At 42.3% G+C, this 24,054-nt stretch overlaps 1 protein-coding gene across 1 annotated transcript in view; it reads right to left on the bottom strand.

The window, feature by feature from the left end:
* Positions 1–24,054, bottom strand: part of NPSR1 (neuropeptide S receptor 1) — an 835,810-nt gene that overhangs the window by 425,512 nt on the left and 386,244 nt on the right. Inside the window, exon 5 of the mRNA XM_040433038.1 lies at positions 8,040–8,241. Within this exon, the coding sequence (XP_040288972.1) occupies positions 8,040–8,241 (202 nt within the window). The remainder of the gene's footprint in view (positions 1–8,039; positions 8,242–24,054) is intronic.

Genomic DNA, 24,054 nt, shown 5'->3' on the forward strand with positions numbered 1-24,054 from the left:
GGAGGTGTTAGTGCGCGATGGGTGATGACTAGGCACCTAAGGGCCATATTACTTCAGTCCTTCCTGAACTGTTACCAAGAGGGGGGTTGAGGGGGCAAAAATATCCCAACCCTTCCCCCAAAAGTTGATTGTCGTATTTCGACAACAGGGGGATTGTTGAGGGAAGTGTTGGATTTAAATATATATGTATATATGCCCTTACATATATGCATGTATATTGGCACTTTTGCATGGGCCGGTCCAGGTGGTATGGGTGTATAAATGGAGATGTATGTATGCCCCCTTGTCAGCATACATCTCTATGTATAATATATCCATATTACTTCAGTCCTTCAGGCAGGTGGGCTTATTACTGCCCATTTATGCCCCAGAATTATATTGTGTGTATGTATATACATGTATTCCTAAGTGCCCCCAGGTTGGGTGGATATATACTGTATATACTGATTTGATCCCCAGGTTGTGTAGTGTGTATATGTGTACATATATATATATATATTGATCAGCCTGGTTCTGTTATGACGTGGGAGTGTGTGATGTTATGGTGTAGCAGCTGGGGGGGAGGTACAACTTGGGCAGGAAGTCCTTTGTTTCAGTTCAAGCATTCCGTCACACGCCCACGATGATGTCATCACCCTCCTGTTGAAGAAGGAGGAGGGGGCTGCTTTTGGGCTATATTAGCCCAAGCAGGACCAAGGTGCGGCCTCTTGGTACCAGACTACAATCAGAGACACACGGGGACAGCTCCCTGAAGGAAGAGAGGCCACATGCCCCTGGAGATGGCTGAGTAACCCTTTCCCTCCAGACCCCTAATACTCCTGCCCTGATTTACCCCTATTCCACCGACAATCCCCTAACCCCTTCACTGCATACTTCCTTGCCTCAGCATTAATCCCTGATGAGCCTGTACCCTTGAGGCAGCCCCAGTTACCCCTGTAGCTGCCCTGTAATCCTACCCCTTCACTGTTGCCTGCTTACCCCAGTAGCAGCTGGTTATGTGTTAACCCTTTGCCTCCCATAGGGATAGCTTAGAGCCAGGTTGGGTGGGCTGCTAAGGAATGTATGTAAGTGTATTATTGTAATTGTAGTTAGATCCTGGGGAGGACTTGGGACTGTGTTAGTGTAATTAGAACCGTATTAGTGTGTTGTTATAGTGTGTTTACTTATATTGCTGTGTGCTGCTATAACTATATATATCTATTCCCTTGATATAGATATATATAGTTATAAGCAAATATATTAGACTGTAACGTATAGTGTGTTATAAATACCTTTTATTTAAGCACAGTGTGTAGTCTTTTGTAGTAGTAAGGCGCCGCAGCAATAGCCACAGGTAGTTCAGTGGAGTGTATAGGTAACAGAGGTAGTTAGCTAGTTAACATAGCTAGGTAGGTTATTTATATTATGATTTAGGCATAAATAGGCGGAGTCATCACTAGACGACTCAATCCTATTTATGAATATTAATTATTGATATTTACATAAATATCAATAATTAATATCCCCTTTAACATCCTCCAAGATCCTTAAGTAAGCCTGGTCAATGGAAAGAGCAGCCATCTCACTAACCCTTCTAGCAGAGGTAATAGCTAGGAGGAAGGCCAGCTTTAGGGAGATTATCTTAATGGAAATGCTGGTTATCGGCTCAAAAGGATCTGACGTCAGGGCTGAAAGAACTAAGTTTAGATACCAAGAAGGGACCCTATTTTTCAAACTGAGGATAATTTTGAAAAAGCAGTGAAGAATCTTTACTGCAGTGATGAATCTTTTTACCCAGGGATGACCCGCAAATTTTAATTCAAACAGACCGCTTAAGGCTGAGATCTGCACCTTTAAAGTGCTAGGTCTAATTTTTTTTCTCCAACCTTCCAGTAAGAAATTTAAGACAAAAGGAATATCTGGAGCCTCCAGAACATCCACTGGTTTATCGGCAAATCTGTAGAAAGCCCTCCAAATCCTCAAATAAATGTCAGAAGTGACCTTCTTACGACTAGCCAGTAGTGATGACCTCATCAGAGAGACCCCTTTTTAAAAAAAAATTCCCTCTCAAAAGCCAGGCAGTCAAATGAAGACTCTCTACTTCTGGGTGAAGGATTGGTCCCTGAGCTAGAAGACCCCGGAAAACTGGAAGAACCCAGGGGGTGGCGACTGACATTCTGCAGGGCTCTGAAAATCACACCCTCCTTGGCCAAAAGGGGGCTATCACTATAACTGTAGCACAATCTTCCCAGATCTTTTTGAATACTCTTGGCAACAGCTTCAGAGGGGGGGACGGCATAAAGAAGCCCCCTTCTCCAGGACTGAGCCAACACGTCTACTGCCTTTGGTTGATCCCTTGGTGACAGAGAAAAGAACCCCCCCCACCTCTCTGTTTCACCTGGTGGCAAAGAGGTCTATTTCCGGGACGCCCCATAAGGCCGAGATTTTGTTGAAAACCCCCTGATCTAGGGACCATTTGCTCTGGCGTAGATGATAATGGCTGAGGAAATCTGCTTCAACGTTGTCTACCTGTTTTAGATGCACTGCAGAAAGAGATAAGAGAAAATCCTCGGCTAGCCTGAAAATCTGGTGGCTTAGGGTCAGACTTTGAGCTCTGGTACCACCCTGCTTGTTGATATGGGCAACTGCTATCATATTGTCGGAGTAGATCCTGACATTTGTGCCCCTGATCAACGGAAGACTCCGAGTCAATGCTAATCTGAGAGCATTCAGTTCTCTGAAATTTTGATACTGGGTACGGTAACCGAAGTCCCAAGCTCCCTGCAGTAGCAGAGACTCTACATGGGCTCCCCAACCAAAGAGGCTGGCATACGTGGTCACAGAGAGAACTGCATCTCTGTGCCAGGGAACACCCTTTTGTAGTTTTTGAAGATTCATTCACCATTCCAGAGAAAGCAACGCCTGTGATGATAGCTAAAACTTCCGATCCAGAGAGAGAATACGCCTGTCCCAAACCTCCAGAATCTGAAGCTGAAGGGGCCTTGAGTGGTATTGGGCCCATTCCACTCCCGGATCGCGGCAGACATCAGCCTCAGCACCGACATGGCTTCTCTTAGGGAAACTACCTGCTGAGAAAGAAGGTTCTGAATCCTTGATGAGATCAGCAGAGCTTTGTGTAAGGGCAAAAGACACCACTGGGACTTTGAATCTAAGATCATCCCCAAAAAACTGCACTTTTGACTCTGTTGCAAACTGGACTTTTCTAAGTTTATCTCCCATCCTAGTTTGTCCAGAACCTCTCTCAACCAGGTAATCTGTACTTCCAAGATGTGATCTGAGGAGCAGAAAATTGTCTAGATAGGGAATTATAACTAAGTCCTTCTCTCTCACATGAGCCATCATCTCTGCAATGATCTTCGTAAAAATCCTTGGGGCCTGAGAAAGTCCAAAGGGAAGGGCCAGAAATTGGGCATGCATAATTCCGCTCTCTAAGAGAACTGCTACTCTCAAAAACTTTTTGTGGTGGGGATGGATAGGAACATGATAATAAGCATCCCTGAGATCCACTTTGGCCATGTAACAATCTGGGAAGAGGTAGTTAGTTCACTGCTGACCTGATGGAATTCATCCGGAATTTTTCATACACCAAAAAACGCTTAAGACATTTTAAGTTTATTATGGTACTAAAAGAACAATTCGGCTTTTTTACAAGAAAAAGGAATACTCTTGTCTCTTCTTGTTTTGGAACCTCCACCAATACTTTTTTTGCTAATAGGGAATAAACCTCTGAAATAATGGCTGCTTGCCCTGTGGAGTCTGCACGATAGTCTGTCAACACAAATCTTTCTTTTGGAGGCCTCTGAAAATGTAATTTTAAGCCCTCTTTTATAATAGCATTTATCCATGGGCTGTTGGAGATTTTTTGCCACTGACTTGAAAAGTGAGACAGGCGACCACCCACTGGAGGCCTGGCGTCATTGGGGCTGTTTTTTTTTTAGGCCTCTTCCTCGGAAAAAAGAAATCCCTTTGACTTTTTGCCGCTCCTGTATATTGTCTAGATCTTTCTCTTCCCCTGAAAACTTGGGGCGGAAAGATTTTTTAGGTGGCTGACTGATGGAAGGGAAACCCCTCTTTTTATCAGAGGCCTTCTCAAGAAGATCGTCGAGGACCGGGCCAAATAAGATCATCAGTTTAAAATAACTGCAGAACCCCTTTAAGGGATCTAGCTACCGAAGTAGCGGCAATAGCTGGGTTAAAGGCCGCCGCCGAGTCTTCCCAATTTTACTTTAAATAAATGTCTGCCCTTCCATACATTTGGTCCTTTAGAGAACCCATATCCTCAAATGAAAGCACAGTTTTTTTTAGCTATTTTGGCCACAGGGGCATCTAGCTTAGGGTCTCTATCCTAAGAGGCAGTCACCTCCTCCTCAAAGGGGTATTTACGTTTCACAGAGGAGGGAATAAAAAACTTCCTATCAGGCTTTTTCTTTAGCAATAACATTGGTGGTTTTAGTGGCTTCTGTTCTGAGACTGCTCCATGTTCAGACACTGGATCTTCCAAATGGAGGAACCGCCCGCTTCTTCAGCCAGCAGGGCAGTGAGCTGGCTGGGCTTTTCTCACTCGGGCGCGCACACCAGCTCCCCCCCACTTCCGGCTTACAGGGATAGCTTCCATCCACTGTCGCATCAGAAGTACGTCACCGTCCAGTCCACGGTGTCCATGTGCACGCCACTCGCAGTGCTGACAGCCAGACATGCAACACGGCTGCAGAGGACGGCAGCACCAGGAAGGTAAAAACACCCCCCATGGCAGAGAAGGAGCGTAGCGGGGAGAAAGGAGAAAGAGGCCCAGACTTAGGAGCGGCTCCTAAAGGAGACTTACACCACACGGGTAAGCCCTCCTACACACTTTCAAATAGTCGGGGCACCCGCAGCACCCGCAGCTCCATCTAATGATGGTTTCTGACTGCCTCCTGTCCCCTTAGGACAGGAAACAGAACTGGAGGTGGAAAGGGTGGTCCCTCTTTTAAAGCGGTATCTGGTTCCTGTTTCCTGTCCTGAGGAGTAGGAGGCGGTCTCTCCATGGGTGCTGTCATAGGTGAGGGGGAAACCTATACATATTTGGTATTGCCATAATCATTCTAACCCATAGAACAAATGTAACATTATTTTTGCTGAATGGTGATGGGCTTAAATTTTATAAAGCAAAAATAATGGTCGGTTTGCTAATTTTTTTTTCCATTGCTACCATAAAAAGTTAATTAATAAGTGATATGTACCCAAATATTGAACCATTACAAATACATAACCCATCCTACAAAAAAAGAAGCCCTCATAATTCTGCAAAGTGGAAAAAAATAAAAATGGGAAAATAATAAAGGTGTGGCTTTTGGAATGCGATAAAAAATGAAAAAAAAGAAGATATTAAAGGTGGATTTACACTGCCCGATATTCGGGCAGATTATCGAGAACGAACATTTGTGCGAAAGCTTGTGTCCTGACAATTTTCCTGTGTAACTGTGCCCCCAATCACCCAATGAACAATCAAAAAGCTTGTTCATTGGGTGATCCTGTCATTTGTGCAGGTACACCAAATATCGTTTCTGGGCAACAGATTGTGCTGTCTAAACAGCGATCTGCTACCCAGAAACAGTGCAACTGTATGGGGAATGGGGGGGTCCTCATAATGTGCAGGAGATTGATGAATGTAAATGAAGCTGTCTCCTTCACTGAACGAGCAGCCCACTGTCAGAAAGGTATGGTTCCTTCCCGACAATCGGCTGTTACATTGGGACGTGTAAACCTGCCTTAAGCCATGAAAAACCTTTTTCACGAAATGGTTAATATAATTTTTTTTAACAAAGATAGAAGCTATTGCATAGAAATTACAGTAGTCTTGTAGTCTGAAGATAAGCCCATGAATTTAATTTATGAGGCATTGTACATGCCACATGATATCAGTGAAGAATTGTAACAAAACAAAAAGGCTATCAGACTTGCGTTTCAGAAACAAAAGAAGGCCTTGCACTTAGAATGGGTTTGCATGGGTAAGGTTGTAACTATTTGTAAGCTTTAAGATAATTTATATGTTAAATTATGAAATGTATAGAGAAAATATTAAATCCAAAAAATAGGACAATCAACAAAATTAAAGTTTTGAGTAACACCCTGCGATGCATGATACAGACATCATACAAAAAACAGTGTAACGCTATCCTGATTTCATAGCCAGGTGTAGTGTCCCACTGGGTAAATGTGGGCACTACACAAGGGTCAATTGGGCCACGTTGTTCTCCACCTCCTGTGGAACCGGGCCATTGCATTTTATATGTCATTTTAATGTATAATGTCATTTTATTCCTGTTATTTATGTGTATCTCCTGAGTACCAGGCCCATTAGGGGTGTAATTCCTCCTCCTAGACTGTGGAGGGAGCTAGGGAACCCCCTAGTATATATAGCCAGGTCTAGACCAGAGAGGGGAGTTCAGTCAGAGTTGTGGATTCCTGAAGTGAGTGGGCACCCTAGGCAGAGGGTAGCTGGGATCCAGCCTCTGATATGCAGCTAGACAGTCCAGGCTTCTAGTTGCAACCAGGAGAAGAGCCTGCCTCCTGAGAGAAACAAGTTCCCATAACAGAGCAAAGCAGAGCCAGTATTCCAGCCAGACAAGAGAGCTGAAGGGCAGAAGGATTTTATAGGAAAGCAAGGATATATACCTGATGAAGTTTCTCTAACCAAGGATAAAGGCAACAATAGGGCGTACGGGCCTTGGGATTAAGACAGACAGGATTTCTGAGGAAAAGTGCAGCCTGATCTGTAAGTGTGTTAACCCTCTGAGTATCTTGCAAGAACATTGTGCCTGCCATTATTGTATAAGCCTGCTTGTGACTGCTGCTGTCATATGGAACTGAACCTAAGACTGTAAATAGTTCATTGTTTCCAGTAAAAGGAAGTTTTGGTTCACCACAACATCGTGTTTCTCAATTATTCCTATTATAAATCGGTGTGCCACCGTTACCGGCACTGGCGTCACAAACTTAAAGGGACCTTACCTCCGGCACATTAAACCTGCAACACCCAGGGCACCTCACCTACCACCGGCCTGGTCCCTATACATTGAGAGTGCACCAGAGGACTCTTGTGTCAGCCTCTCCACCACTGCTGTACGCCTGCCCAGGGTCTCCTATAAACTGTGAGTAACTAAGAGCGACCCTCGTTTGCCTATTAACCGTGACCTCACCATCGCAATACCCTGCAGGGCTGCGTACTGCACAGGCACCTGAAAAGAGTTCAACCATTTAATGCCAGTGTGCTGCAGCTCACTTTAAGTGCAATTCTGCCTCTTTTTGTATTTTGCTTTTTTTTTTTTTTTTACTAGTCAGTATCTCAAGTGACAGCAAATTGTAGCATAGTGTCGTTTGATGCTATGGTCAGTCAAGGGTAGTTTCATAAATAGCATTTTCTGGCATTCCACAGGGCTTATTTCTCATTTCTTTGGATTCCAATTCTGCCTTTGTTTCAACAAATATCCACCAAAACAGTTTTTCTGAAAAATGCTCTTTATGTTATTTATAGCATTTAAGTGATGAATCATTCTGACTAGAGATGAGCAAATTTCATATTTTAAAATTCGTTCACACTTCGTTTGTTGGTTAAAGTGAATTGTGTTATGGATTCTGTTACCACGGACCATAACGCAATTCTATGATTGAATGCATAGCGGAATGCCTTTTGAGGCATTCCGTTATTCATTCCGTCATAATAGAAGTCTATGGGCTGCAAAACGGATCCGTCCCGTTTACGTTATGCAGGGGAGTCCTGCATAACGGAAAGGGAACGGATCCGTTTTGCAGCCCATTGACTTCTATTATGACGGAATGAATAGCGGAATGTCTCTAAAGGCATTCCGTTATGCATTCCGTCAAATAATTGCGTTATGGTCCGTGGTAACAGAATCCATAACACAATTCACTTTAACCAACAAACGAAGTGTGAACGAATTTGATAAGTGGAAATTCTCTCATCTCTAATTCTGACTTACAATTACATCTGCAACTCATTCCTGAATATATATTATATGTTTATGTTAATATGCACTTACCTTATAATGATCAGGGGAATGAAATACACCAAGAAGGACACAATTGTCATGTATGGTTTCCAATAAGACTCATCTGGCCAAAGAGCCCAACACTGAATTTCTCCATTGGCAAGTTTATATTTTCCAAAAATAATCAAGGTTGGAATTGAAAATAGGAAGGCAAGAGTCCATGCGACTACTATTAGAATTTTTGCTTGTCTCTCTGTGTAAAAAAGGAGATATTAATATAAGAAGCAGATAAAGGATTTAAGCTTGAGCTACACGCAAATCTTGGCCGGGACAACCATCAGGTAAGCAAGCTGCCATGTAGCAGTGCTGCCATTGACCTGAATGGGGTTGCAGTGCGACCTGCAAGTTACCGTGACCCTAGAATCACCAAAAATCCGGCAGTGTTCGATTTTTTTTTATTCTGGGGTCACGGATGCTGCAACCCCATTCAGTTCAAATGCTGCACTGTTACATGGCAATCTTTGGACCTGCGATAAGTGTTATGAGGTAGATTGCCATGTAGCCCTAATCTTATCATAGGTTGCCTTGACCCTTGAGCAACAAAGGCAGGTTTTTAGACAGATTTATAATTCTCCACTTGATAGAGTCAGGTTTGATCTGTAGAGAAGAATAAAAATAAAAACAGGCACTCACCAGCTGGTATGTCTATAGTAGAATATTTATATAAAATCACACATAATATATATAAAATACAGAATAAAAAATCCTGAATCACAAGATTACAAAATTATGCACTTGGGGTTGGCACATCTATTCAGTCACATACGCTCTATATATTATAGACAATGTATTATAGCGATATATTTCAAAAAAATATATATATAGTTGCTTCAATCTGATGTGAGTGAAATGTCCCGTATGAGGATTAATATCTGTGAAGGAAAAATTAAGCAAAAACTGCTGGGAACAGCTGAGAAGAACTTAGTGATATCTTTTAAATAGTGATTGTGTCCATACAGATTGATGTGGCAATTGTGTCCACACAGACTGATGTAGCAACTTAGATAGCGCTAATGTAACAATGTAAGGCAGTAGGTTTCACCAGCATATAGAGTCCGCACTCAAGGGTCAGCGTATATTAAAGTAATCGGGTTTTATAGATGGGGCGTCCCCCTATCTGTGAACCCTCTTACCTTGCCCTTTTAGAATGCCTGTGTGGTTTGTGATGCCAAAGGTCGCTGAGTCCTTTCTGTCACTCGATGTAAGATCCGACACCTGCTGCTGCTCTCCGGTCTCGGCGTTCCACGTGGTATCTTTGTGTGTCGCCTTCCAGAAAGTAATATGCAGGGATCGCGTAGTCTCGCGATAGGTCAAACCAGTTTCTCTTTCACTGGTATCCAGATCACCATCGGAATACTTGAATTGACCAACAATGTATAGGTCTCTTTCCTCGGGTTAGGGTGGGTAGTTTGAAGCTTCGCAGGACCAGCCAGACGCGTTTCGAGGGGTCTCCCTCTTCCTCAGTGGCTATATTGCGAGTGCTACTACCCTCTTCTTTTTATACTTCAGTTTTCACAAACCCCACCCAATACCCAGCTTGAATTAATCATCTTCTAATTTGGCATTTTGCCATATCCTCAGTGCATAATGTTACATATATCTCTATAGACACTTTACTTTTATTACTACACAATGTATTATTGCTAAAATTAATAAAAACTGAATTTAATATAAAAGATTAAAACAATTTCATTTAAAACTCAAAAAGTCAGTCTTTGGATCCTCCTTCCTTCTTTTCAATCAACCTTTGTTTGCTTTTTCTTATTATTTTACATCTTCCTAATGTTTGGGATTTCAAATTTGCATTATAAAATGTTCCAATATATAGGGCTCTTCCACCCGCATCAAAAAATCCAAAAAACGCATCGAACCCTGAAAAAAACGCATATGCGTTTTTGATGCGTTTTCAGTGCGTTTTTTATGGATTCCATTTTCTCTATTGTCCCTAATCAATTGGGAACATGAATTACCAAAAATTGATAAAAATCTTGATAAAAATCGTGAAAAATATTGTTGAATAATTCAATTTTTTGTTGTTTTTATTTTTTATATATATGGGATTTTGTTGTTTGTTACTGCCCCTTCTGTTTTTTGAGTTACTCGGAGTTCTGCAGTGTTGAGAGATGTTAATAGCTGTATGTGTGGAGGGAGCCAAATTCAGAGGGGAGATCCTGGTGCTGTTAAACAGCCAAACTCAGGATGTCCCATCAGAAAAGGGCACCCACCACCAATATCTACAGAAAACCGAACAATTCAAAATCCGAATTGAGTCCCCGTGGGAGGAGTGTTTCAAAATCAAAGATTTGTCTAGATTCCTGCCTTGACATCCTGGCGACGTGGTCTCCTCCTCTCCAATGCACATCCACTTTTTCAAAGGCCACGAAGACCATGCCTTCAGGATTTTTATTATGATGTTCTTTATAATGTAGTGAGAGAGAGTGCTTTTCATAGCCATTTTTTATGTTTGTAATATGCTCTGACAGTCTTTTTTTCAATGTACGTTTTGTCCTCCCAATGTATTGTTTCTTGCATTGGCATTCTATCATATACAGAATGTTACTAGAGCTACAAGTCAGAAATTCCTTTATTTTCCATGTAAAGGAGTTTACCCGTGATTGAATTTCAGTGGTCTTCCTAGGAAACGATGTTAATTTGCATATCCCACATTTCCCACATTTATAGAAGCCACTCAAATTCAACCAACCTTGCATAGATATTTTGTTCTTTTTGTTTATAACTGTTGGTGCCACCTTTAAGGATAAATTCTGGGCTCTTGTATATGTTATTTGAGGACCATTGCTAACCAAAGGGCCTATTAGTCTATCACTCAACAGATGATGCCAATGCTTCCTCACAATTCCTTCTATTTGTTTATGTTGTTTATTGAAGGGTAATATTATTCTCCTCAGTTGGTCTTGTTCTTCTTCTTTTCTAACATCATTTATTTTCTCCATAAAGAAGGTCTCCCTCTGTATAGTTTTAACTTTTGTGAGCGCCTTCTCCAATACATTACTTGGATAGTTTTTGTCTAGAAAACGTTTCTTCATCGTTTCGGCCTCATTCTCAAAATCAGTTTCATCTGTACAATTCCTTTTTATACGTTTGAATTGGCCCATTGGAACTTCGAGCAGCCATCTTGGTAGATGGCAGCTTGAAAACAGTATGTAGCTGTTTCGAGATACCTCTTTTTGATATGTACTGCAGATCAGCTTTTTATTATGCACTCTAATTAATAGATCCAAGAACTCTATTCTCTCCATACTTATATTGGCAGAAAATTTTAGATTGTATGCATTGGTGAAGATACCTGCAAGAAACCTATTAAGATCTTCCCTTGTACCTTTCCAGATAAACAGAATATCATCAATGAACCTATGCCAGAGTACCAGGTTTGCCCCCAACATGGGCAGAATCTCCTCACATTCCCAATGCGCCATGAATAAATTTGCATAACTGGGGGCAAACCTGGTACCCATGGCGGTTCCCCTGGTTTGGAGATAATAATCTGATTTGTAAGCAAAATAGTTATGGGTTAGAATGAATATTACCCCTTCTGCTATAAAGTCTATTTGTTTCTCAGGAAGATCACTATGTATCTTTAATTGACTCCTCAATGCTTGTATTCCCTGATTATGATTTATGACTGTATATAGGGAACTTACATCTAAAGTCCCCAAAATCAAGTCCGTTTCATATTCTAACCCCTCCACTATTTTAATAACTTGAGTTGTATCTCTAATATATGCAAAATTCTTTTTTACACTCGGCTGTAGCTGTTTGTCAATGTATTCTGACAAATTGGAGGTTAGTGAACCTATGCCCGAGATGATTGGTCTCCCTGGGGGGTTTGTTAGATCTTTGTGAACTTTAGGGAGACAGTAAAATACTGGTAATCTACTTTGGGTGGTACTGATATATTTGAATTCCTGTTCATTCAAAATTCCCTTTTCCCAACCATCTCTGGCATAGTTCACCAACTCCCCCATATATTCTTTTGTAGGGTCCTTCATCAGTTTGGAGTATGTGTCAGTGTCCGACAACTGTCTTTGACATTCTGCCTCATATTTTTGTGTCTCCAAAATGACAATGGCTCCTCCCTTGTCAGCAGGCCGTATAGTAATTTTTTCAGTCTTTTGTAACTGTTTCAAGGCCTGTATTTCTTGTGTTGATACATTGCTTCCTATTTTTCCATTTGTTTTTAATTTTCTTATATCTTTTTCTACAGACTTTTTGAATGCTGCCATTTCGTGGCCAATTTGCTGCCTTGGATACATCTTGCTCTTTGGCTTTAAATTTGTATGTATAAAGATATCCTTCTCCACAGAATTCCTAATTATGGGGTTCCTCATGAAATGTTTCTTTAAGCACAATTTTCTAACAAATTTTTCTATTCCAATATAGATATCAAATTTGTTAGCTTGTGCTGTAGGGGCAAATTTGAGTCCCTTATTCAACAATTGAATCTGAGTTGGGGTGAGTGTTGTTTGACTAAGGTTGATAATTGCATCTCTTTCTTTCTGGAGTTTTATTATCTGTGATTCCTTCTTCCCTTTTCTCTTTCCCCTCCTTGTCCCCTTTGATCGTAATGTTGTTGATACTGATTTGGGATATATTTTTCTTTTTCCCTCCTCCCCTGATATTCCCCCTCCCTGAGATTGTATTGTGTTTGGTATTGGTCTCTGTATCTCAGGTTGTATTGATGACCTGTTTCTTGGTAATGGTCCGTTTTTGGGGGGGATTTCATTCAATCTGGTGTTATATGTCTTGTTTGACGTACTTTCGTTTTGTGGTGTGGGGGGGTCCCATCTAAAAAATGGTTGTTCATTATTGGTTCATACCTGTTTCTCACCGGGATTTCATATTCTATAGGTTGTCTATCTTCTCTAGTATATTCTTCATTCATCCCTATATTTATACTTGATGTCTTGTGATTTTCAGCTGGTATGTATTTATCTATTTCTCCTCTGGTGGTTTTTTTCAATTTTTTACTTTTTTTATTAATTATCTCCTGTTCTATTAGTCCTAAATTTTTACAGATTCTTTGTTGCCAATTAGTGATTTCTTCACTTATGGGAAATTTCTGTATTATTTCTTTAATTTTTAGGATTTTTTCTGAGGTTTCTTCTAAGATTTGATTCCTCCTTTTGATAATTAATTCCACCAGTGCTATAGATTGTTTCACCAAAAGGTTATCCCATTCTTCCTTAAAGGAATCAGTTAGTAAATCCATAGCTGGATTTTTAGAGAGCTGTAGCCCTTTGGGTATTATGCCCAATTCTAGATGTTTGCCTAGGGATTTAATCTCCTACTTTTGCTTTAATTGCCTGATCAGCAAGGTTTCCAGCTCTCTAAAAGACTCCGTAATGGACTTTTCCATAGATCCATTTAAATTATATGTGTTAGTCTCCTCGAAGGAAAAGGTTTCCAATCTGACATTTTGGTTCTCTATAAACTGCCAGATGTCCATACCAACAGACAGTGGGGGGCTCACCGATATATAGGTGAATATAATATCAAAAATAGAATATAATTATATCGTGGCTCACCCGTGTCTGTTAATGTGGTTAAGGTGCTCTGTTTTTTGGATGTTTCACCCGTTCATCCAATATAAGAAATATATGAAATATATTTCGATTGCAGGTAAGAATAAAAATAAAAACAGGCACTCACCAGCTGGTATGTCTATAGTAGAATATTTATATAAAATCACACATAATATATATAAAATACAGAATAAAAAATCCTGAATCACAAGATTACAAAATTATGCACTTGGGGTTGGCACATCTATTCAGTCACATACGCTCTATATATTATAGACAATGTATTATAGCGATATATTTCAAAAAAATATATATATAGTTGCTTCAATCTGATAGGTTGATAAAAGTGAAAAACAAATAATTCTAGTGAAAAAAACAATTATAGTGAAATAACAGATATCTGTGAGTGAAATGTCCCGTATGAGGATTAATATCTGTGAAGGAAAAATTAAGCAAAAACTGCTGGGAACAGCTGAGAAGAACTTAGTGATATCTTTTAAATAGTGATTGTGTCCATACAGATTGATGTGGCAATTGTGTCCACACAGACTGATGTAGCAACTTAGATAGCGCTAATGTAACAATGTAAGGCAGTAGGTTTCACCAGCATATAGAGTCCGCACTCAAGGGTCAGCGTATATTAAAGTAATCGGGTTTTATAGATGGGGCGTCCCCCTATCTGTGAACCCTCTTACCTTGCCCTTTTAGAATGCCTGTGTGGTTTGTGATGCCAAAGGTCGCTGAGTCCTTTCTGTCACTCGATGTAAGATCCGACACCTGCTGCTGCTCTCCGGTCTCGGCGTTCCACGTGGTATCTTTGCGTGTCGCCTTCCAGGAAGTAATATGCAGGGATCGCGTAGTCTCGCGATAGGTCAAACCAGTTTCTCTTTCACTGGTATCCAGATCACCATCGGAATACTTGAATTGACCAACAATGTATAGGTCTCTTTCCTCGGGTTAGGGTGGGTAGTTTGTAGCTCGCAGGACCAGCCAGACGCGTTTCGAGGGGTCTCCCTCTTCCTCAGTGGCTATATTGCGAGTGCTACTACCCTCTTCTTTTTATACTACAGTTTTCACAAACCCCACCCAATACCCAGCTTGAATTAATCATCTTCTAATTTGGCATTTTGCCATATCCTCAGTGCATAATGTTACATATATCTCTATAGACACTTTACTTTTATTACTACACAATGTATTATTGCTAAAATTAATAAAAACTGAATTTAATATAAAAGATTAAAACAATTTCATTTAAAACTCAAAAAGTCAGTCTTTGGATCCTCCTTCTTTTCAATCAACCTTTGTTTGCTTTTTCTTATTATTTTACATCTTCCTAATGTTTGGGATTTCAAATTTGCATTATAAAATGTTCCAATATATAGGGCTCTTCCACCCGCATCAAAATATCCAAAAAACGCATCGAACCCTGAAAAAAACGCATATGCGTTTTTGATGCGTTTTCAGTGCGTTTTTTATGGATTCCATTTTCTCTATTGTCCCTAATCAATTGGGAACATTAATTACCAAAAATTGATAAAAATCTTGATAAAAATCGTGAAAAATATTGTTGAATAATTCAATTTTTTGTTGTTTTTATTTTTTATATATATGGGATTTTGTTGTTTGTTACTGCCCCTTCTGTTTTTTGAGTTACTCGGAGTTCTGCAGTGTTGAGAGATGTTGATTGAAAAGAAGGAAGGAGGATCCAAAGACTGACTTTTTGAGTTTTAAATGAAATTGTTTTAATCTTTTATATTAAATTCAGTTTTTATTAATTTTAGCAATAATACATTGTGTAGTAATAAAAGTAAAGTGTCTATAGAGATATATGTAACATTATGCACTGAGGATATGGCAAAATGCCAAATTAGAAGATGATTAATTCAAGCTGGGTATTGGGTGGGGTTTGTGAAAACTGGAGTATAAAAAGAAGAGGGTAGTAGCACTCGCAATATAGCCACTGAGGAAGAGGGAGACCCCTCGAAACGCGTCTGGCTGGTCCTGCGAGCTACAAACTACCCACCCTAACCCGAGGAAAGAGACCTATACATTGTTGGTCAATTCAAGTATTCCGATGGTGATCTGAATACCAGTGAAAGAGAAACTGGTTTGACCTATCGCGAGACTACGCGATCCCTGCATATTACTTCCTGGAAGGCGACACGCAAAGATACCACGTGGAACGCTGAGACCGGAGAGCAGCAGCAGGTGTCGGATCTTACATCGAGTGACAGAAAGGACTCAGCGACCTTTGGCATCACAAACCACACAGGCATTCTAAAAGGGCAAGGTAAGAGGGTTCACAGATAGGGGGACGCCCCATCTATAAAACCCGATTACTTTAATATACGCTGACCCTTGAGTGCGGACTCTATATGCTGGTGAAACCTACTGCCTTACATTGTTACATTAGCGCTATCTAAGTTGCTACATCAGTCTGTGTGGACACAATTGCCACATCAATCTGTATGGACACAATCACTATTTAAAAGATATCACTAAGTTCTTCTCAGCTGTTACCAGCAGTTTTTGCTTAATTTTTCCTTCACAGATATTAATCCTCATACGGGACATTTCACTCACAGATATCTGTTATTTCACTATAATTGTTTTTTTCACTAGAATTATTTGTTTTTCACTTTTATCAACCTATCAGATTGAAGCAACTATATATATATTTTTTTGAAATATATCGCTATAATACATTGTCTATAATATATAGAGCGTATGTGACTGAATAGATGTGCCAACCCCAAGTGCATAATTTTGTAATCTTGTGATTCAGGATTTTTTATTCTGTATTTTATATATATTATGTGTGATTTTATATAAATATTCTACTATAGACATACCAGCTGGTGAGTGCCTGTTTTTATTTTTATTCTTACCTGCAATCAAAATATATTTCATATATTTCTTATATTGGATGAACGGGTGAAACATCCAAAAAACAGAGCACCTTAACCACATTAACAGACACGGGTGAGCCACGATATAATTATATTCTATTCTTGATCTGTAGAGAATTCTATCATTATTGCTGCCAAGACAAAAGACAGCCCAAATTAATCTCAAAAGCCCCCATTATAAGTTAGTGAGGTCTCTCTGTGCACATACTTATAGCTTCTGTTTTACGTACGGTTAGCTTCTTATAGCTTCTGTTATAATGTAAATCAGTGCCATAGTACAGATGTAGACAGAACATAATTATATGTATCCTCAAAAAGTTTATGTTCTTTTTCAGTGATGAGCGAGCATGCCCGGCCGAATATCTGTTCGGCTCGAGCATCGCTATGCTCGGCACATGGTGGTACTCGACCGAGTACCGCATGTGCTCGAGCGCAATGCTCGAGTCTCCTCCCCGCATTTTTTGCGGGTTTTAAGCAGCCAATAAAGATGCAGGTAAGTACTGCCCTCGCTGTAATGCCAGTAGCCACGTTGGCTGCTGGCATTACAGTGATTGGCTCGCCGGAACGCATCGGGTGCTATATAGCACCCGATGATGCATGTTCGGCTCAGATGTAGACAGGGAGAGCAGAGCGTAGGAAGGGAAAGACAAAGTAGGTAGCGAATTTTACAGTTTTTATTCTGAGAAGGCTTTTCCAAGACCCAAAATTCCTTTTAAGGACTACTCTGTGTGTGTGTGTTTTAGAGCAGCAATCTATTTACCTGCAGTCTCAGTGACAGTGTTGAGGAAGGGACAGAAAGGGCAGGGAGAGAAATTTGCTGTTTTTACTACCAAAAGCTTTTCAAAGACCCCAAAGTCTTTTTAAGGACTACTGCGTGTATTTGACAGCAGCAAGATATTTTTATTTTATACCTAATAGTGACATATACTGTACATAATCCGCAGACTGTGTCTTTAATAATCTGGGCCACATCTAGTGTCCATAGTGTGTGGCTTTGGGAAAAAAAATACTGAACTACATCTGCAAACAGTGTCTGTATTCCAAATTCCCATAATCTGGGCCTAATATAGTGTCCATAATCTGTGGTGTTCTGTAACCAATACTGTAGTACATCAGAAAACAGTGTCTGTATTGCAGATTCCAATAATCTGGGCCTAATATAGTGTCCATATTCTGTGGGTTTCTGTGACATATACTGTCCTGCATCCGAAAACTGTCTGTATTGCAAATTCTAATAATCTGGGCCTAATATAGTGTCCATAATCTGTGGTGTTCTGTGACATATACTGTCAAGCATCCGGAAACTGTGTCTGTATTACAAATTCCAATAATCTGGGCCTAATATAGTGTCCATAATCGGTGGTGTTCTGTAACCAATACTGTACTACAACAGAAAACAGTGTCTGTATTGCAAATTCCAATAATCTGGGCCTAATACAGTGTCCCTAATCTGTGGGTTTCTGTGACATATACTTTCCTGCATCCGAAAACTGTGTCTATATTGCAAAGTCCAATAATTGGTGGTGTTCTGTAACCAATACTGTACTACAACAGAAAACAGTGTCTGTATTGCAAATTCCAATAATCTGGGCCTAATATAGTGTCCATAATCTGTGGGTTTCTGTGACATATACTGTCCTGCATCCGAAAACGGTGTCATTAGCGGACAGTAAAACAATCTGCGCCACATCTAGTGACAAAACCATTAATATGAAGAAGGCGAGCACTAAGGGATGGGGAAGTGGGCGTGATGCTGATGGTGCACGCAGAGGCCGTGACCCTGGGCGCAATGAAACTGTGCCTGCTGCCTGTGCACCAGAAAAAAAAAAAAAAAACATCCACTGTACCCAGCTTCATGTCCAATTTAGCTGGGTGGCGCAGGACTACACTGTCCATTTTTGACCAGTGTGAACAGTTGGTCGGTTGGATTGCTGAAGATAATGCTTCCAGTCGGTTTAGCACCACCCTCTCTTCCACCAAGTCCAGTCTCTGTAGCCAAGAGTTTGGTCAACCGAATCCTCAATCTGATCATCCTTCCTCCCACCATGGAGAGGCTTGCCAAACGAGTGATCCCACACTCAGATATTTAGAGTACGCTCTTTCCAGCTCCACTATTAGATTTGTCCCTCGCACCCAGCACACTTGAAGAGGGACCTGAGATATTGTGCCCTGATTTCCAACCTTGTGAGCCTTCACAGTCTCAAGAAGATGACGATGGTGAACGGCAATCATTCGTTCACAAGGTGGATGATGATGAGACACAGTTGTCAATCACTGAGGTTGTGGCTAGGTCAAGTCAGGAGGATGAGCAGAGTGAGGAAGTGGAAGAGGAGGTGGTGGATGATGAGGTCACTGACCCAACATGGGAAGGTGAAAAGCCGAGCGAGGACAGCAGTACAGAGGGGGTGGGATCCGCAGCACCGCAACAGGCTGGAAGAGTCAGTGGGGTTGCTAAAGGGAGAAGTCAGCCCACACCAAACAGGCCTGCAACCGTTACACCAAGTACCCCCATGCGTAAATTTACCTTGTCAAGGGGTAGGTGTTCCGGAGTATGCGCTTTTTTGAGGAAAATGCAGACGACTGCGCACTCGGTCTCCCATCAGCCGCAGACCTGCTGCTTAGCTTCGGGAGATAGAATCTGTGTTTGACCTCGTTCCCAGGGCGGCTTTGCTAGCTGGGAGGCTCCCTGCTCTTAGGTTTGCCTTGAGCGCCGAGCTGATCACTCGGTGCTTGACTAGTCGGTCTGTCGGTCATGTGACGCTGGCCACGTCACATGACCCTCACTCCTCACTATAAATACAGGGAGCCTGCTGGCCACAGGTTGCCTGTTAATTTAGGTTCCTGGCGTTTGTTGGATAGCTGTATACTTACCTGATCCTGTTCCCTGACGATCCTTTGCCTGCTCCTCCTTTGCTGCGCATCCTTCCTGTTTTTTTGACCTCGGCTTCTACCTGACTATTCTTTGCGGACTCCTTTGGTACTTCTCGACTCTCCTGGTATTCATGACCCCGGCTTCTCCTGACCATTCTTTGCTTATCCCTCTGTACTGCGTTGTCCACTTGGTTTTGAGCCGGTCCGTTCACTATCCGTTATTTGTCTTGTCTGTCCTTACCGTACGTATCCTAAGTTAGGGACTGCCGTCCAGTTGTCCCCTGTAATCAGGACTCATGAGGCAAGTAGGCAGGGCCAGGGGTGAGGGTGGAGCGCAGTGGTCACTATCCTCCCCCCTGTGTGTGTGTGTACATGACCGTTACAGATTAACAGGCCCTATAACCACTTTATAATGAATCCTCTGGTGACCCTGACTGACCATGTCTCTAATCTGATGCAGATGGTGCAGGAGCTAGGGGAAAAACTCAGTTCTTTTGAGTTAGGGCTAGGTTCTTCCACTCCTCAGGCCTCCAGTCCGCATTTTGAGCCCCAGATTAAGCTCCCAGAGCGCTTTTCTGGAGACCGGAAGAAGTTTCTCTCTTTTAAGGAAAGTTACAGACTTTACTTCCATTTGCGACCCGTCTCCTCTGGCCCCGAGAGTCAATGCGTGGGCATTATCATTTCTCGACTACAGGGTGATCCCCAGGACTGGGCGTTCTCTTTACCTGCTGGCGCCAGTTGTTTAACTTCTGTGGAGGGGTTCTTTCAGGCCCTGGGTACCCTCTATGATGAACCAGACAGGGCTCTAGTAGCCAAGACAGCTCTAAAGGCACTGGTTCAGGGCAATCTACCTGCAGAGGATTATTGCACCCAATTCAGAAGGTGGTGTGTCCCCTCAGGATGGAACGAACCAGCTCTGAAGAGTCAGTTCAGGTCAGGTCTGTCTGATAATTTAAAGGATCTTCTGGTCAGTTATCAACTTCCAGAGACCTTAGAGGAGATGATGACCCTTGTTGTCCGACTTGACCGACGCGTTAGAGAGAGACGACAGGAACGACAGTTGTCTTCCCAGATGGTGGTCCAGCCAGAGCCCTATTCCAGAGACAACGCTGAGGTCTCCACCGAGGAACCTATGCAGGTTGGCATGACCCGAGGGAATCTTCTCCTCAGACGGAGAATGCTTTTACTGTGGAGATCCTGACCATTAAATAAACCAGTGTTCTAAGAAGGTCCTCTCTGTCAAGTCTCCTAAGGCAAGTCAACCTAAAGACCAGGTACACCCTGATTTTTCTAAATGTAAGCTTTTGGTACCCATTACAATTTCTCTGGGGGTATCTAAATGGCCGGGTAAGGCCTTTATTAATTCTGGCTCAGCGGCCAGCTTTATTGACTCTGAGTACGCTGTAAGATTGGGTATTCCAATGTTTGCTTTACCAACTCCTATCCATGTCATGGCTATTGATGCTACTCCTCTTATTGGTGGTATGGTGAGCTCATGTACCTCTATCCGTGGGTGTGTGCCACTCAGAGAGATGTTCCCTTTTAGTCCTGGAGAACCTACCGGTTGAGGTGGTACTAGGGTTGCCTTGGCTCCGACTACATAACCCCACTATAGATTGGTCCAAGGGGGAGTTGGTGAGATGGGGTCCTAAGTGTGACTCGTGCTTGTCCGTGGTACAGGCTGGGGTCTCAGTAAAGTCTGATACTTTACCCACTGTTGTTAGGGAATATTCTGATGTATTCTCATCACCAACCCCGGAGGTTCTACCCCCCCATAGACCTTATGATTGTACTATAGAGCTAGTAGAGGGGGCCAAGTTTCCTAAGGGGCGAATTTATAATCTTTCTAAGCCCGAACGCAAGGCCATGGAAGATTATATTAAGGAGAGCCTTGGTAAAGGGCATATTAGACCTTCTGTCTCTCCTATGGGGGTGGGGTTTTTCTTCGTTAAGAAAAAAGATGGTGGTCTTAGGCCATGTATCGATCACCGGAGATTAAATAAAATCACTGTCCAGAATAGATACTCCCTCCCATTGATTCCGAATTTATTTAACCAGGTTCTGGGGGCAACCTGGTTTTCCAAGATTGACCTGAAAAGGGGCATACAATCTAATCCGAATCAAGGAGGGAGACGAATGAAAGACGGCGTTCAATACTCCGGCAGGACACTTTGAATATCAGGTGATGCCCTTTGGACTCAGCAATGCCCCAGCTGTGTTCCAAAACTTTATGAATGACATTCTTAGGGAGTTCTTAGGTAAATTTGTTATTATCTATCTTGACGACATTATGATATTCTCTCCTGACTTCGAATCCCATGTGTCTCATGTTAAACAAGTATTAGAGGTGTTGAGGGAGAATCAGCTATCCGCTAAGCAAGAGAAATGTGTCTTTGGTGTACAGGAGATTCTGTTTCTAGGGCATGTTCTGACTCCTCACGCCTTCAAGATGGATCCTGGTAAGGTACTAGCAATTAAGGAATGGGTAAGGCCTTCATCCTTAAAGGCCTTACAATGGTTCTTAGGTTTCGCCAATTACTATCGTAAATTTATTATGAATTTTCCTGTAATTGCTAAACCGTTGACCGACCTTACTAAGAATGGGGCGGATTTGGAGAATTGGTCTACTGAGGCCATTTCTTCGTTTGAAAAATTAAAAAAGGCATTCAGTAGCGCTCCCATTCTGATCCAGCCTGATCAGGAGAGACCTTTTATTGTGGAGGTGGATGTGTCCGAGGACGGCGCAGGAGCAGTCCTTTCACAAGGTCCTGCTAGCCTCACTAGCCTGAGACCGTGTGCCTTCTTCTCCAGGAAATTCTCTCCCACAGAGAGAAACTACGACATAGGGAATAGGGAGCTGTTGGCCATTAAATGTGCATTTGAGGAGTGGAGGCATTTTCTGGAGGGGGCAAGGCATTGTGTAACTGTTGTCACTGACCATAAAAACCTTATGTTTCTCGAGTCTACTAAGAGGTTGAATCCCTGTCAAGCCAGATGGGCTCTGTTTTTTACTCGTTTAGAATTTTCCATTATGTTCAGGCCGGGAAGTAAAAATGTGAAGGCGGACTCATTATCTCGGAGCTTTCATGCTTTTCAACCTACTGAGGTACCACCTGGATCCATCCTACCAGCAAGCAGCTCTAACCCAGGATATCTCGGCTCGCATTAGGTCTGAACAACATCTGGCACCGGTATCCACCCCAACAGATAAGTTGTTTGTTCCCGTACAATTTAGTCTCCAGCTGTTGGGTGAGTGTCACGATTCTGCCTTTTGTGGACATCCGGGTGTTGAGGGCATTAAGGATCTGGTTTCTAGATCTTATTGGTGGCCCACTCTAACTAGGGATGTCAAGTCCTACGTGTCAGCCTGTGAGGTTTGTGCCAGGTCCAAGACACCTAGGACTCGCCCTGCTGGTAACCTACGACCCCTACCTATTCCCAGTAGACCCTGGTCCCATATCTCGATGGACTTTATAACTGACCCACCGCCGGCGGAGGGTAAGACTGTGCTTTGGGTAGTGGTCGATAGGTTTAGCAAGATGGTCCATTTCATTCCCCTGTCAAAAATGTCAAATTTCATTGTCTTTTTCCTCAGCCTACCACCCTTAGAGTAATGGGCAGACTGAACGCCTTAATCAGTTTGTGGAACAATTCTTGAGGTTGTATGTTGCTTATCACCAGCAATTATGGGTGAAATTTCTTCCATTGGCTGAATTTGCTTTGAATAACCGTGTCAATTCTTCTGCTGGGGTTTCACCTTTCTTTTGTAACCATGTTTTTCATCCCCGTTTTCATTCTGGGTCATCCGTCTCCTCCTCTAACCATGAGGAGGATATGCTCTCCTCTGAACTGTGCACAGTTTGGGCCCAGGTTCAATCGAACTTAGAAAAGGCTCAAAATTCTCAGAAATTCAAGGCCGATAGGAGACGTTCAAGGGGGGTGAATTTTCAGGTTGGGGATAAGGTATGGTTGTCCTCCAAGAATCTCTCTCTTAAGGTAGATTCAAAAAAGTTTGCTCCTCGTTTTATTGGACCATATAAGATCACGGAGGTGATTAACCCGGTATCATTTAGGTTGGAGCTGCCCGAGTCATTCCACATTCATAATGTGTTCCATAAATCTCTACTTAAAAAATATTTTGAACTAGTAGTACCATCGAAAGCTTCACCTCTGCCGGTTCTTGTTAATGATGCTGTCGAGTATGTGGTGTCTAAAATAGTGGATGTCAGGAAGGTGCGTAATTCCTTGCAGTACCTGATTCACTGGAAGGGGTATGGACCTGAAGAGAGATCTTGGGTACCTGCCAGGGAGGTTCATGCTCCTATACTTGTTCGAAAATTTCATTTAGAACACCCCGAAAGGCCATCGCCTGAAATCTTGGGTCCGGTGGCACCTCGTAAAAGGGGGGGTACTGTAACGGGGTGCCGAAGGCGCACTCGGTCTCCCATCAGCCGCAGACCTGCTGCTTAGCTTCGGGAGCTTCTGTGTTTGACCATCGTTCCCAGGGCGGCTTTGCTAGCTGGGAGGCTCCCTGCTTCTAGGTCTGCCTTGAGCGCCGAGCTGATCACTTGGTGCTCGACTGGTCGGTCTGTCTGTCATGTGACGCTGGCCACGTCACATGACCCTCACTCCTCACTATAAATACAGGCAGCCTGCTGGCCACAGGTTGCCTGTTAATTT

This window comes from Bufo bufo, chromosome 5 (genome assembly GCF_905171765.1).
Source record: "Bufo bufo chromosome 5, aBufBuf1.1, whole genome shotgun sequence".
Taxonomy (NCBI): Eukaryota; Metazoa; Chordata; class Amphibia; order Anura; family Bufonidae; genus Bufo; species Bufo bufo.